At 37.1% G+C, this 14,564-nt stretch overlaps 1 protein-coding gene across 1 annotated transcript in view; it reads right to left on the reverse strand.

Moving 5' to 3' along the window:
• Nucleotides 1–14,564, reverse strand: part of Rars2 (arginyl-tRNA synthetase 2, mitochondrial) — a 42,227-nt gene that overhangs the window by 22,090 nt on the left and 5,573 nt on the right. Inside the window, exons 3-7 of the mRNA XM_013032877.1 lie at nucleotides 13,412–13,514; nucleotides 11,424–11,507; nucleotides 8,099–8,196; nucleotides 5,060–5,115; nucleotides 2,392–2,475 (exon numbers count right to left, since the gene is read on the reverse strand). Coding sequence (XP_012888331.1) covers nucleotides 2,392–2,475; nucleotides 5,060–5,115; nucleotides 8,099–8,196; nucleotides 11,424–11,507; nucleotides 13,412–13,514 — 425 coding nt within the window. The remainder of the gene's footprint in view (nucleotides 1–2,391; nucleotides 2,476–5,059; nucleotides 5,116–8,098; nucleotides 8,197–11,423; nucleotides 11,508–13,411; nucleotides 13,515–14,564) is intronic.

Here is a 14,564-nt window from a genome sequence, read left to right on the forward strand (position 1 = left end):
ATTAAGCAGCTTTACTATTAGGAAAGACTAATGTTTCTGTGACTATGTTAGTTACCAAACTTCAGATCCAAAGACTTCCACGATACTCAAAGTGGAACATGGGTACACACAATACTTTGGAGCTTAGATATCAAGAGAGACAACTAAAGCTCTGTTTGCTTTAAAGCAAAACCAAATATGATTATGACTCAGGGTCCTGGGAGCAGGATATATGTAAAGATGCCCAATGTGTTTAAAAAAAAAACAGAAATGGGAAAAGGAAATGTTATTCCATTTAACATTCAATCTAATACATGTTCAAAAACTAATTTTGTACTTAGGACCCATCTGCCAACTTTCACATGAGGAGGGCCGAAACAGCAAAATTACAATTCTTCATAATGATTATTATAATGGAAATGCTGACAGATCATTAACCAAAGTAGTACTTTAGAGAAAAACTGCTATCATAAACCCTGAGGTTAAAATTCAATGAAAAGCATAATTGCATATTTGCTAATGCTTGTAAAATGTCTAAGTTAGTGAAACTAATACAAAGTGGACACCATCTATGAAGTCTGACTAGTGCCCAGAGCTTTGACTATCAGTTGCTGAGGACTGCCACTGAATTTTCAACATACAGGGCATGTTTTCTGACTCTTTCTCGGTGAACAGTAACAGTACTGGTAACAGGTCCAAGTTCTAATCATTTGGGGGTCTGAAAAAGATTTTTGTAAGCTAAAAAGGAAAATATAAGGAGGACATGCTAAATCTCTTCTCCAAATGAACTTTTGGAACCTGTCATTTCACCACACTCTCTAAAGAACATCAAAGATCAGAGAACTTCAGAGCTGGCAATGTGTACTACATACTTTTGTGTACATTCTAAAATATTATCTAGATCCCTTGAGGATTAGCTAATCCTAATCCTCAGGCCAGAATCTCTCACTCTGAGTGCCTCATATATGCTGGGTATTGTGGATACAAAAAGAACTAATAAAGCCTGTATCTTGAATGAACATTATCACCTAGCAGGTGAGAGAAGCACACAAACAGAAGACTGTAACAAAAGCTTCCTCAAGGAAAGGTCACATGAGAAGCTGGGCAAGCATGTGTCTGGGTGTCAGAGAATGCTATATTTATAGATTGGCACTACGAATGCATCTTTTCTTTTTTTTTCTTTTTGGTTGGTCGTGGGGTCTAGGCACTGTCCCTCAGCTTTTCAGCTCAAGGCTAGTACTCTACCACTTGAGCCATAGCACCACTACCAGCATTTTCTGCTTATGTGGTGCTGAGGAATAGAACCCAGGGCCTCATGCATGCAAGGCAAGCACTCTTATCACTGAGCCACCTTCCCAACCCTAGGAATGCATCTTAAAACCATAAAGAGTTGGTGTTGGGCCTGGTGCCAAGGGATCATCCCTGTGACCCTCATTACTCAGGATGCAGAGATCTGATGACTGTGGTTGGAAGCTAGTCCCACAAGCCCTGAGTTCAAGCCCCAGTACCAATATACACATGCACCCACAAGTTTGTTTCATATGCCACCAGATTTTCACTACTATAACAACTCTGCTCTCTGACATCTCCACAACCAATTTACGTGAGCTAAGATGTTGAGGAAACATATCTGAAATAATCTGTGCTACTTGAAAGTCTGATGCTTGGGCCTCATTCTTTGCCTGCAGCCCTTACCCTTACTACTGCAGAGTTCAAAGGGAAGCCAAAGTATCACATTTCACTTTTCTCTGGGCCAATCTCATTTCACGTAGGATGGCCTAGGGAGGCTAGACCTCCCTACATTTAAACATGGCAAGGCAGTGGCTGAGAAGTGTATGTACATCTAATCTCTCCTCTGTATTCTTGCTCCTACATTTAACCAATATATACGTTACTTTTCTTTTTTTTTAATTAAAAAAAATTTTTTTTGGGTCTGGTCGTAGGGCCTGAATTCTGGGCCTGGATGCTGTCCCTCAGCAATTCAGCTCAAGGCTAGCACTCTACCACTTGAGCCACAGCGCCACTTCCAGCTTTTTTCTTTTTGCTTATGTGTTGCTGAGGAGTCAAACCCAGGGAGGGCCTCATGCATGCAAGGCAAGCGCTCTACCACTTAGCCACCTTCCCAGCCCATGTTACTTTTCTTAAAACCACAAAAAACATATTTCTCAGGCCTTTTTCTAAATATGAGACATTTAAATAAAACAAGATTGTGGGCTGGCGATGTAGCTCAATAGCAGAGTGTGGACTGTCTTTGCTCGAGGTTCCAGTTTGATCTTCAGTACCACGAGAAAAACAGGCAGGGCACAGTACTTTGTAAATATTCTTTTCAGATGATCAAGTTACATCACCTTAAAAAAAAAATTAAACCTTGATATGAAGTTAAAAAAAAAAAAAAGCCTCAAACATACTTACCAAACTGCATGCCCCAGTCTCCAAGGTAATTTATTCTTGTTACTCGATGTCCTAAAGCTTCCTTAAGATTTGCTATAAAATTTCCTAGTAATCAATAAAATATTGATTAATTTTGTTACTTTGCCTTACATAAAACCTACTCCTTCTGTGGTATCAAGATTAACACAGAAAATTCTTTTCTTTTTTTGTCAGTCATAGGGCCTGAACTCTGGGCCTGGGTACTGTCCCTCAGCGCTTCAGCTCAAGGCTGGCGCTCTACCATTTGAGCTACAGAGCCACTTCTGGCCTTTTCTGCTTATGTGGTGCTGAGGAATTGAACCCAGGGCCTCATGAATGCAAGGCAATCACTCTACCACTGAGCCACCTTTCCAGCTCCAAGAAAATTATTTTCATAAAATTTACCAACTTAATTTTTTTTTTACTAAAAATTCATTATTGTGTTTTCTTTTGTCTCATATAAAGGAATTAGTTATTCCAAAGAACTCATTCACAAGAACAGAATTTTCATCATTACTAAAGGGAGTTGGGAACACGTTAGGATAACTGCTATTCCTAGTTAATTCCAAGGACAGGAAATAACAGAATCATATTGATTAACAAGAAAGATAATGATTTGGCTATATACCCTAAGAAACTGAGTCACACTATTCTAAGTAACTTACACAATCTCCTTTCAATCACTAATGACTTTCTTCCCCATGGCTGCCCCTCAAATGCACATAGAGGTCCAAGGTCATCACCTTGATATTTTGTTGATACAGATCTGACATTCAGCATCTGCACTCTTCCATAGTGCAAAGGCTAGAAGCCTTGTGGTTAGGGTCCAGAAGTTTTCCAGGTTTGGGCAATCAAATGCATTTTTTTGTAAGATTTGGAAGGGGAGTTACTTTGAGAGTTTTTGTTTGGTCCACCTGTCTTGCTAGTACTACTCAAAGAGGTTCTACTTATTTCAGGCCTCTTCCAGAAGACAAGACACAAACAGTGGCAGTTTCCAGATTGTGGGTATTGTAGCTTAGGCCTAGAATGTGATGAGAATGACAGCAAAGAGCCAGGAGCTCCCTTCACAACCGAGTTCTAGGGTTCAGTTTTAAGATTTTTTTGTAATGCCAGATTAACTCAAACCTTCTTTGTAACAAAGTTGTTAGGACAGCGGTTGGGATATCATCCTTTCCTGCTTTAAAGAGGAATGGCTTTATTTTCTTCAAATAAATATCACCAACACATAGGTGGACTTACTACAGCTACTTTCTTTGACATCTTCCCTGTTTGTAGTTCATATAAGTTTCAGCAACAGGAACCACTTCTTCAATTGTTACTCATCTTGTATAACTTTTTCTTAGTACCTTATTTCCTCACAGATCCAATTAAATGTTGGATCCTAGTCTTTGGAATTAGTTAGCTACTGGCTACAGTACCTACTAGCCATGTGATCTTAGAAAAGTTAATTGCAATGTCTGAACTTCTTTATTCATAAGACAGTTAACCAGGGCAATAAATACTCTCTTCTTGGCCCAATATTTTCTTAACAAATGTAAAAACCACTTTATCATGCCATACCCACCCCCTTACACATTCCTTTGCTTTTGACTTGTGTAATTTTTGTTATATATTTTTCTTTTTTTTTATTGTGAAAATACCGTATAGAGGGGTTACAATTACACGGACAAGATAATGAGTACATTTCTTATCAAACATTGATATATTTCTTATATGTTTTTTCTTCAAGCCTTTTCACTTCTTCTCATAAAATAATGCTCAAGAACTCTGTGACAAAGACAACTATTTCAATAATCTATGCCATAGTACTAATCTGTCCAGTTTTAAATATACTCAACTATGGGTTAAATGACTTCTTCTTGAGCATGCAATACACAGATTTCTACCTACATTGAAAGCCAGATTAGAGGAGACAAACTCCAAAGTCTTTTCCAATGTTAATTATACAATTATAACTTGAGTTATAAATGTTTGAAATACATAAGCATTTATATACAGAAGCATTAAAGCTATAAAGTACTATAGTATCTCTCAAGCTATAAAGTACTATAGTATCTCTCTTTTTTAGAACAGTCCAGTTTTGAAATAGTTCTTGATGAAATTTGCTTTTCTAAAACAAAATATAGGGACTGGAAATGTGGCTTAGTGGTAGAGTGCTCGTCTAGCACGCACAAAGCCCTGGCTTGGATTCCTCAGTACCACATACACAGAAAAAGCCAGAAGTGCAGCCCTGAGTCAAGTGGTAGAGTATTAGCCTTGAGCAAAAGAAGCTCAGGGACAGTGCCTGGGCCCTGAGTTCAAGCCCCAGGACTGGCAAAAAATAAATGGAACAAAATATATTATATAAACAAAAAAAAGTCTAGAAGGCTACTACCATTCCCACATAACTTTTCATTTTCGTTTCTCAGTTCTTCATGTGTTTTCAGAAAATTAAAAATCATAACACATATATCAATTAAAACAGATTTCTGAGTTAATCTTTTGCTTTTGAAATGTTTTAATTTCTAAACCACTTTTCTCATTTTATGCAATTTTTAGTTAATGCTAGGTTCAAATCAATTGAAACTTTTTTCGTTTTTCTTCTGTTCTTTAAACATTAAATTGTTAAACTGTAGTACAACATATTTTCCCAAAGGCATGCTTAGCATTTTCTATGAAAACAAACACTTACCTATGATGGTGGAACGCAAATGTCCAACATGAAATTTTTTGGCAACATTAGGTGAGCTGCAAAAAAATTTGTAAGACTTTTTTTAAAGTTCTAAAACAAAGAGTTCTAGGAATGGATTGGGTCAAACCTCCACAGGCTGACATATTAGGAACCTTTGATAATTTAGAGCAAAAGTAAGTTAAAGATTTCAAATTTAAAGATAAATTAGAATTAAGAGAGAATTGATCCTGTGATTTATGGTGAGAACCATAAACAGAAGTGGCACACTTTTGAAGCAAATATTTTTAAGTATGATTAAAAGGATGAATAAGCTGGGCACTAGAAGCTCATGCTTATACTTCTAGCTGTTTGGGAGGTTAAGACTTCAGGAATCTCAGTTCAAGTTCAGAAAAAAGTTCAAGCTCATCAGACTCCTTTGCAATAAAACTCTGGGCGTGGTGGTGGTACATGCCTGTTAGCTATCAGGAAGCCTAACACAGGTAAATAGTGCTCAGCACATGCCCAGCTCAAGCCCAGCCAAAAATCTAGACCTATCTCAAAAAATAAGGAGCAAAAAAATCAGGGTACTTGTAGATTTTGAACTGTACAGAAAAGAATGCCTTAGCAAAAAGAGTAACAGTAATTAGTTTCAATTCTTATAGCAAATCCATGATGGATAGCAAGCTATCCCAGCCCTTTACTGCAGATCTGACGAAACACATAATAATTCACACTCTTTATCAGGGAGGCACTAAAAATTAGCTACAACAGACGTTTGGAATCTGCAGGTATACGGTTTCAAGGAGAACACTGAGGAAAAAACCTTGAATGCCTAGGATACAGACTTTAATCACAACTGAGACTGGGACTAAGAGCTTCTCTGCGTCAATTCAGCTGAGTGTTCAAAACAGCATGCGATAAATCTGGTGTCACAGGCCTGTAATTCCAGATACTTGGAAGGCAGAGACAGGAGAAATGGGAGTTCTCAGCTGCCACAGGGACACCCTGTTTCCAGACAGACAGATGAGGGGGTATACACCTATAATGACAGCCACTTAAAAGAGGCAGAGGCAGGAGGATCACTGTCAGAGATCAGTGGGGACAAAAAGTATAGGACTCAATCTCATAAAAACAATGAACAAAAAGGGGTATGTGTGGCTCAAGTGACAGATGCTTGTTTAAGTGCAAAGCTCTGAGTTCAAGCCCCGGTACCACAAGAAAAAAAAAAAGTAGTCTACTCTTGAACCTGGAGAGACTTTGCTACTTACTTTGTTTAGCAGAATGTGACCTGCTTTTAAGATTGCATGTTTTCACTCTATCTTAGAGCCCTGAGCACCTTTGTAGAGAGGTCTTGCTCCATTGCATTGGATACATGTGGACAGGGAAAGATGCCTGGCCAGATAGGCCAATAGGCTGCCTTAGATTTAGATTTCTAACTTAGTAAAGCCTTCAGATGAAGAAAGTTATATAAGAGACTACAGGCAAGTAAGAATCATTGAGTTAAGGCCAACCAACAACCATTTCCTGCCAGGTTTCTGTATATTGAAGTGGTTGTTGTTTTTAAAGCAGGACTTAATGAATTTTCTCTTAAGACATATAGGAATTATTTTAATAGATTTTTGGGTATTCACTCTTCTCAGATACTTAATTCAACTCTTTTACTTTATTAAAAAACTGCTTAAAACTTTAAGCCATTTTTCTCTTATCGTTAAAAACATACCACAAACACAACAAGGCTTCCTTATATGGTAATCAGATTATGTTTCTAACAATCAGGACTACAGACGTGGCCTAGTCTTGCAAACTTAAGGATCTGTCTAGCAAATATAAGAACCAGAGTTCAAACTCCAACATTGCCCAGAAAAAAGAAAAAAAGAAATGGTTAAGTAATTCAGAAATATTGTTTTGATTAAAAACAATAGATTACTGGAAATTAGTGTTTTGGTTCCAAAAATCTTTATTCTTTTAAATAAATATTGAGGAACCCAAAGAAATTTTGTTCATGAGTAATGTATGACAATATTTACTGCATCAGACATTAAAGTTGGAAAGTGTAAAATATTTATTCATAAGGCCTCTCAGAATAATCAAAACTGTGACTCACTATTCCTGCTGAATGAACACTATTCATTTAATGATAGCAGAGTATGTACTACCTGCCATGTGAGTTTCATGCAAGTTACTTGAGTTAGCTCATCTAATAACTCACAGATATTCTCTGTTTAGAAAGTGATGGAAAAGTTCATTTTTCAATATTAAAATAAAATTAACTTAAACCTAGCTAATTAAAAGTGGTAAATTAGAGCTTAAATTCTGTTCTATCCCAAAGGTCTTGTTACACACTCTTATAAGAAGTTTTACAATTTGAAAGCATGATCCTATGGATACATGAGCAAATTATGGGATTACAAAAGTACTAAGACATTTACTCAAATATTACTTTGTGGGGAAATCTGTGGGGAACACAAGTAGCAAAGATGGCCCTGAGAGGAAGTTGAGTGGGCAGAGCCGGATTTGTTTAGGTTCAGTGTGTAAACAACTCATGGAAGCTCAGGTGCATGATAAGGTGTGGCCCTTCAGTGATTGGTTGGTTCCATTTCCTCCCCTCCCACGCAGTCTTTTGCTTTAAAAAGGGGATGCTCCCTGTTAATAAACGAGTTCCTGCTTGGTTTGACTCCTGGCTGCATCTTATTGTCTCCTGGGCTAAGGGAGGCTGGGGAACGGGCGAGCAGCCGCACTTACCTCTCCTTGGACCCCGTCTGTCCAAAGATGGACGAAGACCCAACATTACTTCATTTAAAAATACTTAGTATGATAATAAACATATTACTATGCCATACAATGTAAGTTTGCTAAAATGAATTTTAAAAAGTGAGTGTTCCTTAATTTAAAAAGAATAAAACATAATCACTAGTGAGTTTAATATCTAAAAAATTATATTTTTAATCATGTTCATGATTTAATGATCATTCACTATGATTTTAAGGACATATTATTGGTTTCCAACTGCATCCCTAATCAACTGGACTCATCAAGTATGTAAGACAGGTAGGCACTCACCTGAAGTCAACTACTATATTCCTCTGGGGAAGACCAGCAAAAAGTTCACTTTTTAATCCATATTTTGAGCCATCTTTGATTACTTGTTGCAGCACAGCCTGAAAAATAAAAGTAGAAATGAATGGTGCAAAAGCCTTGTTTTCTTAATTACTTTGTTACTGAGAACTAAATGCTGTTAATTGGCTCATTGCACTAATCTCCCTTGTAGCCCAGCAGAACAGTCCTAACATGAGGTGACACTGATGCTCCACCTGTTTGTTAGGCCTGTTCATCCCTCCAGATGAGGAAACAGGAGCCAGGAGCTTTGAGATTAAGCAACTATCTGAAGTCCCACAGTAAAGAGTAATGACAAAGCCAGAATCAGCACTTAATATTTATTGAGTGTACATTGTATTGCAAGGTCTGTGCTAGGTATCTAGTTCACATAGCAGCCTTGGAAGTACTACTTTTGTACACAGGGAAAGAAAAGTACAGAAAAGGTTAAGTAACTTCCGCCTCCCCTGCAAAAAAAAAAAATGACATTGCTATTAAGTCACGTAGTGAAAACTTCCCCTAGCTCTAAATGATTATGTTAATGAATTTCTGCTTACATGTTGTTTTTATGATACTATAGATCACAAATAATGGTAGAAAATGAGTAACATAAAAATTAAATGCCTATTGGCTCTACAAGTGAAAAAGAAATCTCAAACTTTCAAAAACATATTCTAAGCAAATTTTCAGTTAGTAACAGAACTGTTATATAATACACATATTCATATTTTTATTACTGGTAATGAGTTTCTCAAAATGGTTATGTTTTAAAACTACTTTGAAACTTTTTATCTATTCTAAATTTGGTTTTGTTTCACTAAGGATATTTTGAGTTCATGATAATGAAGAATTTTAGTATCAGAGAATTGGTTAAGATGATCCCTAAATGGAACAGGAGAAAAGACAACAGCAAGTAGTAAACAATACATAACAATCAGAATTTAAGAAGCTGAACAATGAAATGTCGATGAAGGAGGATTGTGAGCTTCAGGTCAATGAGGGCTACATATAATGAGTTCCAGGCCAGCCGGGGATACATACTAAGACCTCAAACAATTGAGAAAAGTGGGTGAAGCAGGAGTAGGAGAAGGAAGCATCTTGATATTAGAACCAGGTTAAGTTAAACAAATAGAATATTAATTAGACCAAAGAAAAATGAAATTTAACTGAGACAAACAAGTCTTAGGTAACCTGAGAAACATAGATACAGACCCTAGGAATGAGACAAACTGTGGCCTAGAATTTACTGAAATCTGTGAAGTGAGTAAGAATAAGGACAAACTTAAAAGGCAGAATCTCCTTGTAAAAACTCCAAGTTAGTAATTAAAGGGAAATTCCAGAGATAGAGGTTTGAAGTAAATTAGTAAGTTAAATACCAGGTTACTGGAATTTGGTAGATAATAGTGAAACTCAGAAAGATCCAGGTTTGATTTTGGGGTGTGCTAAGAAAGAAATCTGAAATGTGGTTTTTGCTCTGAGGACTTACTACTTTGCATATAGAGATTGTAATTGCTATTTTACTAACTTGCTTCTTTGATGGAAAGAGTTAGGATAAGGACTTTGGCTTGTGACAATATGGCCTTGGTAATTGAAATGACTGGAATTATAATCACCATTTTGTGATTCATGGAAACTACACATAACTGAATGAACAGCAGATCTGCTCAGTGTCACAGGAAAAATATATCATAGGGAAGTATAAATGCATCTGTGCTAAAAGATATCATTTTGTTGTATGTTAAAATACTAATAATTCTGATTACTCAAAACTTAAAATTTTCTACATGTGGCTCCATTATTTTCAAGCCTTACATAGTGGTTATTTGGGTCTAATGAATTTTTCAGATCACATCAAGAAACAAATTGAACATTCCTAAGGAACTTGTTACTGATTTTCTGCTTTAATGTAAAGCAGATTCAGATCTTCAAAGCTGCAATAGAGAATTACCATGTAAGCACAATTAGCTGCACTTGAAAGCTCCTCACTCTTGTCCCTTCATTGAGGGTGGTGGTACCAGGGTTAGAACTCAAAGCTCAGTACTTGCTAAGCAGGTATGCCATCAAGTGAGCCAGATCCTTCTAGCTCCTTTGTTGTTGTTTTTTTTTGTTTTTTTTTTGTCCGGTCATGGGGCCTGAACTCTGGGCCTGGGTGCTGTCCCTTAGCTCTTCAGCTCAAGGCTAGCGCTTTACCACTTGAGCTACAGCGCCACTTCCGGCTTTTTTCTTTTTGCTTATGTGGGCTTTTTTCTTTTTGCTTATGTGGTACTGAGGAATCGAACCCAGGGCCTCATGCATGCAAGGCAAGCGCTCTACCACTGAGCCACCTTCCCAGCCCGCTCCTTTGTTTTTTGAAGAGGATCCCTTGTTTTTGCCTGACTAGTCCCTGACTGTGATCCTCCTACCTATGGCTCCTCCATAGCTTAGATTAAAATGAACACCATTAAGCCCGGCTTGTTAGTTGAGAGGTAGATCTCAATAATTTTTTGCCCAGGCTGGCCTGGAAGATGACCATCTGATATTCATTAGCTGCAATTACAGGAGTGAACCACTATGCCTGTAATTTTTTTCTTTTTGAGAGTATTGCTATGTATGCAAACCTTCTTCTGGAGTGCTGGGATTATAGCAGTGCAGTACCACATTCAGACATGGAAATATCTTTGATAAGCAATCTAGTAGACATCTATAAGCCAGAGAAAATCCTCTAAGTTTGTTAACTATAATAAATTATAAAAACTCATAGCCATTAAAATATTAAGTTGGTCACTAGTGACTCACACCTGTAATTGTAGCTACTTGGGAGGCCGAGAACAGGAGGATTGTGGTTTGAATCTAACCTGGGCAGAAAAGTTTTAGAGCTGGGTATCTCAATAGAGACTATTCATGAAACAAAGTTATCTAGTATCTACCACATGCCAGGCCCTAAAAACTAAAAGTTCATCAGTAAGATGAATGGGAATTAGAATTGAAAAAGTGGCATTAATCAAATAAAATGCTAACTATAATTTGTTCTGTACAACAGGTAAACAATACTGTGAAAACTACAAATGAAAAGATAAAAACACTACTGCCAAGGAAGGTCCTAAATATATGCAACACTCTACATTCAATCCCAGCATCACACATGCACATATATAATCAAGGAAAAAAAATATAATGGTTAAGTAGCTATTAACTTGGAGCAGTACTCTAGTACAGGGCACAGTATGGAAACAATGATTTTTCAGGCTGGAGGAAGATCAGTGTGGCTAAAGTAGAGTGAAAGCACAATGGTCAGATAATAACTATCTCTTACCTTTGTTAACAGTTCTCGGTTTATTTTAAAATTTACTGTCCTTGGACCAGTGCTGATTTCACTCACCACTGTATCACATTTAAGCTGAAAAGACAATAAATGACATAAAATAGGTATGTTTTATTACAGCTGGATCTTGACTTTGGCCAGTTTCTTCTGTTTCTACATTGGACTTGGAAAAACACATTTTTTTCTCCTGACTGCAATTTTGTATTCAATCTTTCCTCTTCCTTTTCTTCACCTCAAATTCTCCATCTATCACAAAGTGACACTGTATCTCATCTTTAGGAAAAGTCCAGAAAATGACATTCTGTCAGTGCCTCTGCTAAAAAATTTTGCACCAAGACACAGGAAGTAATTCATGTTTTATTTACTAGCCCACTAGATATTCAACTCCTCAATAAACCTATGAAGCTAATGATACCTGTCATCGCTGAAGAGCCACTAGTCTTTGACAAATTCCAAGAAATAAGAGAAATGGGTTAAATATTCTAATTCTACTATGGATATACTTGCTAATAAAAATGAGATTTTATAATCTTATGTTGCTGGCTCACACCTATAATTCTAGTTATTCAGGAGGTGAAAATTGTGAAGCTCACAGTTCAAGGCAAGCCTCCACAAAAGTTGCATGAAACCTCATTTCAACCAACAGCTGGGTGAAGTGTCACAGGCCTGTCATAGTTATGGTGGCAAGCATAAAATGGGAGGATTTCAGCCCTGTCTATCCTAGGCAAAAAGCAAAATCTACCTCAGAAATAACCAGGGTAAAAAGGGCCAGGTACATGGCTCAGGCAGTAAACAGGAAGTTCTGAGTTCAAGTCCACATAATAATATAAAAAAAATATTCAGCTACCCAAATTCCTTTTTTTTTTGCCAGTCCAGGGGCCTGAACTCTGAGCCTAGGCACTGTCCCTCAGCTCTTCAGCTCAAGGCTAGTGCTCTACCACTTGAGCTACAGTGCCACTTCCAGCTTTTTCTGGATGTGGTACTGGAGAATCTACCCCAGGGTCTCATGCATGCAAGGCAAGCACTTTACCACTGAGCCACCTTTCCAGCCCCCAAATTCCTTTATTATACGAATTCTGTAAGTTTTCTTTTCTTTTGTTTTTGGCAAGTAGAGGTGCTGAGATAGGGTGTCATAATGTCAGGCACACTGGTCATGAACTATGCAGCTCAGGCTGGTCCTGAACTCTTGATGCCTCTATCTGAAGCTGCTCAAGTGCTAGGATTACAGGTGTATGCTGCCATGTCCCAGCTTTCATTTCTTTTTTCCCATTTCAAATTCTTTTTTTCTTTTTTGTCAGTTGTGGGGCTTTAACTCTGGGCTTGGGTGTTGTCCCTGAGCTCTTCAGCTCAAGGCAAGCGCTCTACCGCATGAGCCACAGTGTCACTTCTGGTTTTCTGGTGGTTAATTGGAGATAAGAGTCTCATGGACTTTCCTGCCCAGGCTGGCTTTGAACTGTAATCCTCAGATCTAGCCTCCTGAGTAGCTAGAATTACAGGTGTGAGCCACTGGCATCTGGCCTTTACAATCTTTTTAATTGTTCTTTTAGAATACAACACCCATCAGAAAACTTACAAATGTAGGTTAAGTCATCTATTTCTTATAATGACTCTATGTCTAATCATTTCTTCTCTTTAATGCTCTTAGAAACTCATTTTAAAACTTGTTACCCACTTGTCTACTTTATCAAGCTTTTTCTAAATTCAAACACTCAACCAGGTTCAATGTGTAAAATTAATCAACACTTCAGCTTTCTTGTAAGTACTTAATAAAAAAAAGTGAACAATACCAGCTTAAGAGGAAATGCTTCAAAAATAATTTGAAAAATTGTTGTAACCTCTAGTATATGGTAAAAATGAATTTAAATGGTATCTTCCAAGATTCTATAAACAAAGAAACACTAAGGAATTCATGCTAGTAGACCTATTTTTCCCCCTTTAACGTCTAAGGTCATGAATGATGTTAAATAGAGACAAAATACCTTCTCTGCCAGTCTCTTGGCTTGAGCTTGAATATCTGGTCTTGAAAGGTCACTGTTGTTTTCCAATAGAGAATCCACAGAAAGCTGAAAATCTGCTACTTCTCTAAAGACAGACATTGAAAAGAGAAAGGGATAATGTCACCTTACAAATATTTCTAGTGTGTAAACAACTGCTAATCACTGTGCTAACCACACTAACTCCATTTTATCAGATGTTACATATACAAAACTAAAGGTGAGGGAATTAGTAATTCCCTACTATTTCTCAGAATTTTTTTCTTATCATTTAAATCTTCCCAAATTGCAATTTTATTCTATTTTTGAAATAGGGAGAGATTTAAAATTAAATTTCTCCCTCTTGGGTCCTGCTGCAACAGGATTAAAAAAGGTTAAAAAAGCCCAGGTATCTAGACTTCTTTTAAAATGCTGCATCTATCTTAATGCTTGCTACTAGTGATCTCTGAACATGAAAGCAAAAGTGTTTTTAAAATGTAATTTGAGTTTCAACATTAAGGAGGGAAGAAAAGAGTATCATTCTTAATACTCAACTCAAAGGTTCATTAAAGAACACTGCCAATTGTACTTTTCTTCCAGGTGAGGATAAAACTGTAAAAATAAGCCCAATGTAATGCATCAACAACAGTAATACTGCTTTATCACAGTTGTTATCCTTAAGAAGGGAGGGGATAGAGTCAAAGTGTATCAGTGACTTGAACAGTATTTGTAACATTACTGAAACAAAAATCAAGTCACAAAAGTGAAAGAGGAAGATTGAGATTTGACAATTTAGAAGACCACTTTCCATTTTCCCTACTAGTTTTTCTGTAGGTTTGAAATAGTTCCAAGGTTTACAATATTTCCCCTTCCCTATAAAATATTTTTAAAATCAATGAACATCTGTGTTAACTACCCACACTAATATCTGATGCTCATGAGCAAAGTAGAAACTAGGCAGAGTAAGATGTATCATGTCTAACTAGTCACATAACATATTCTGGAGGGGCACAAGTGACCTCTTTCATATCACTCATAAAATTCAGGAAAATGACTAAAATCCCCGTGTGACTTCTGATTACCATCCCATTAACAAAACTAGTTTACAATGACCATTAAGAATTTTCCTGGGCCTGTTGACCTCTTGAGCTACTTGGAA

Source organism: Dipodomys ordii, unplaced genomic scaffold, assembly GCF_000151885.1.
Source record: "Dipodomys ordii isolate 6190 unplaced genomic scaffold, Dord_2.0 Scaffold158, whole genome shotgun sequence".
Taxonomy (NCBI): Eukaryota; Metazoa; Chordata; class Mammalia; order Rodentia; family Heteromyidae; genus Dipodomys; species Dipodomys ordii.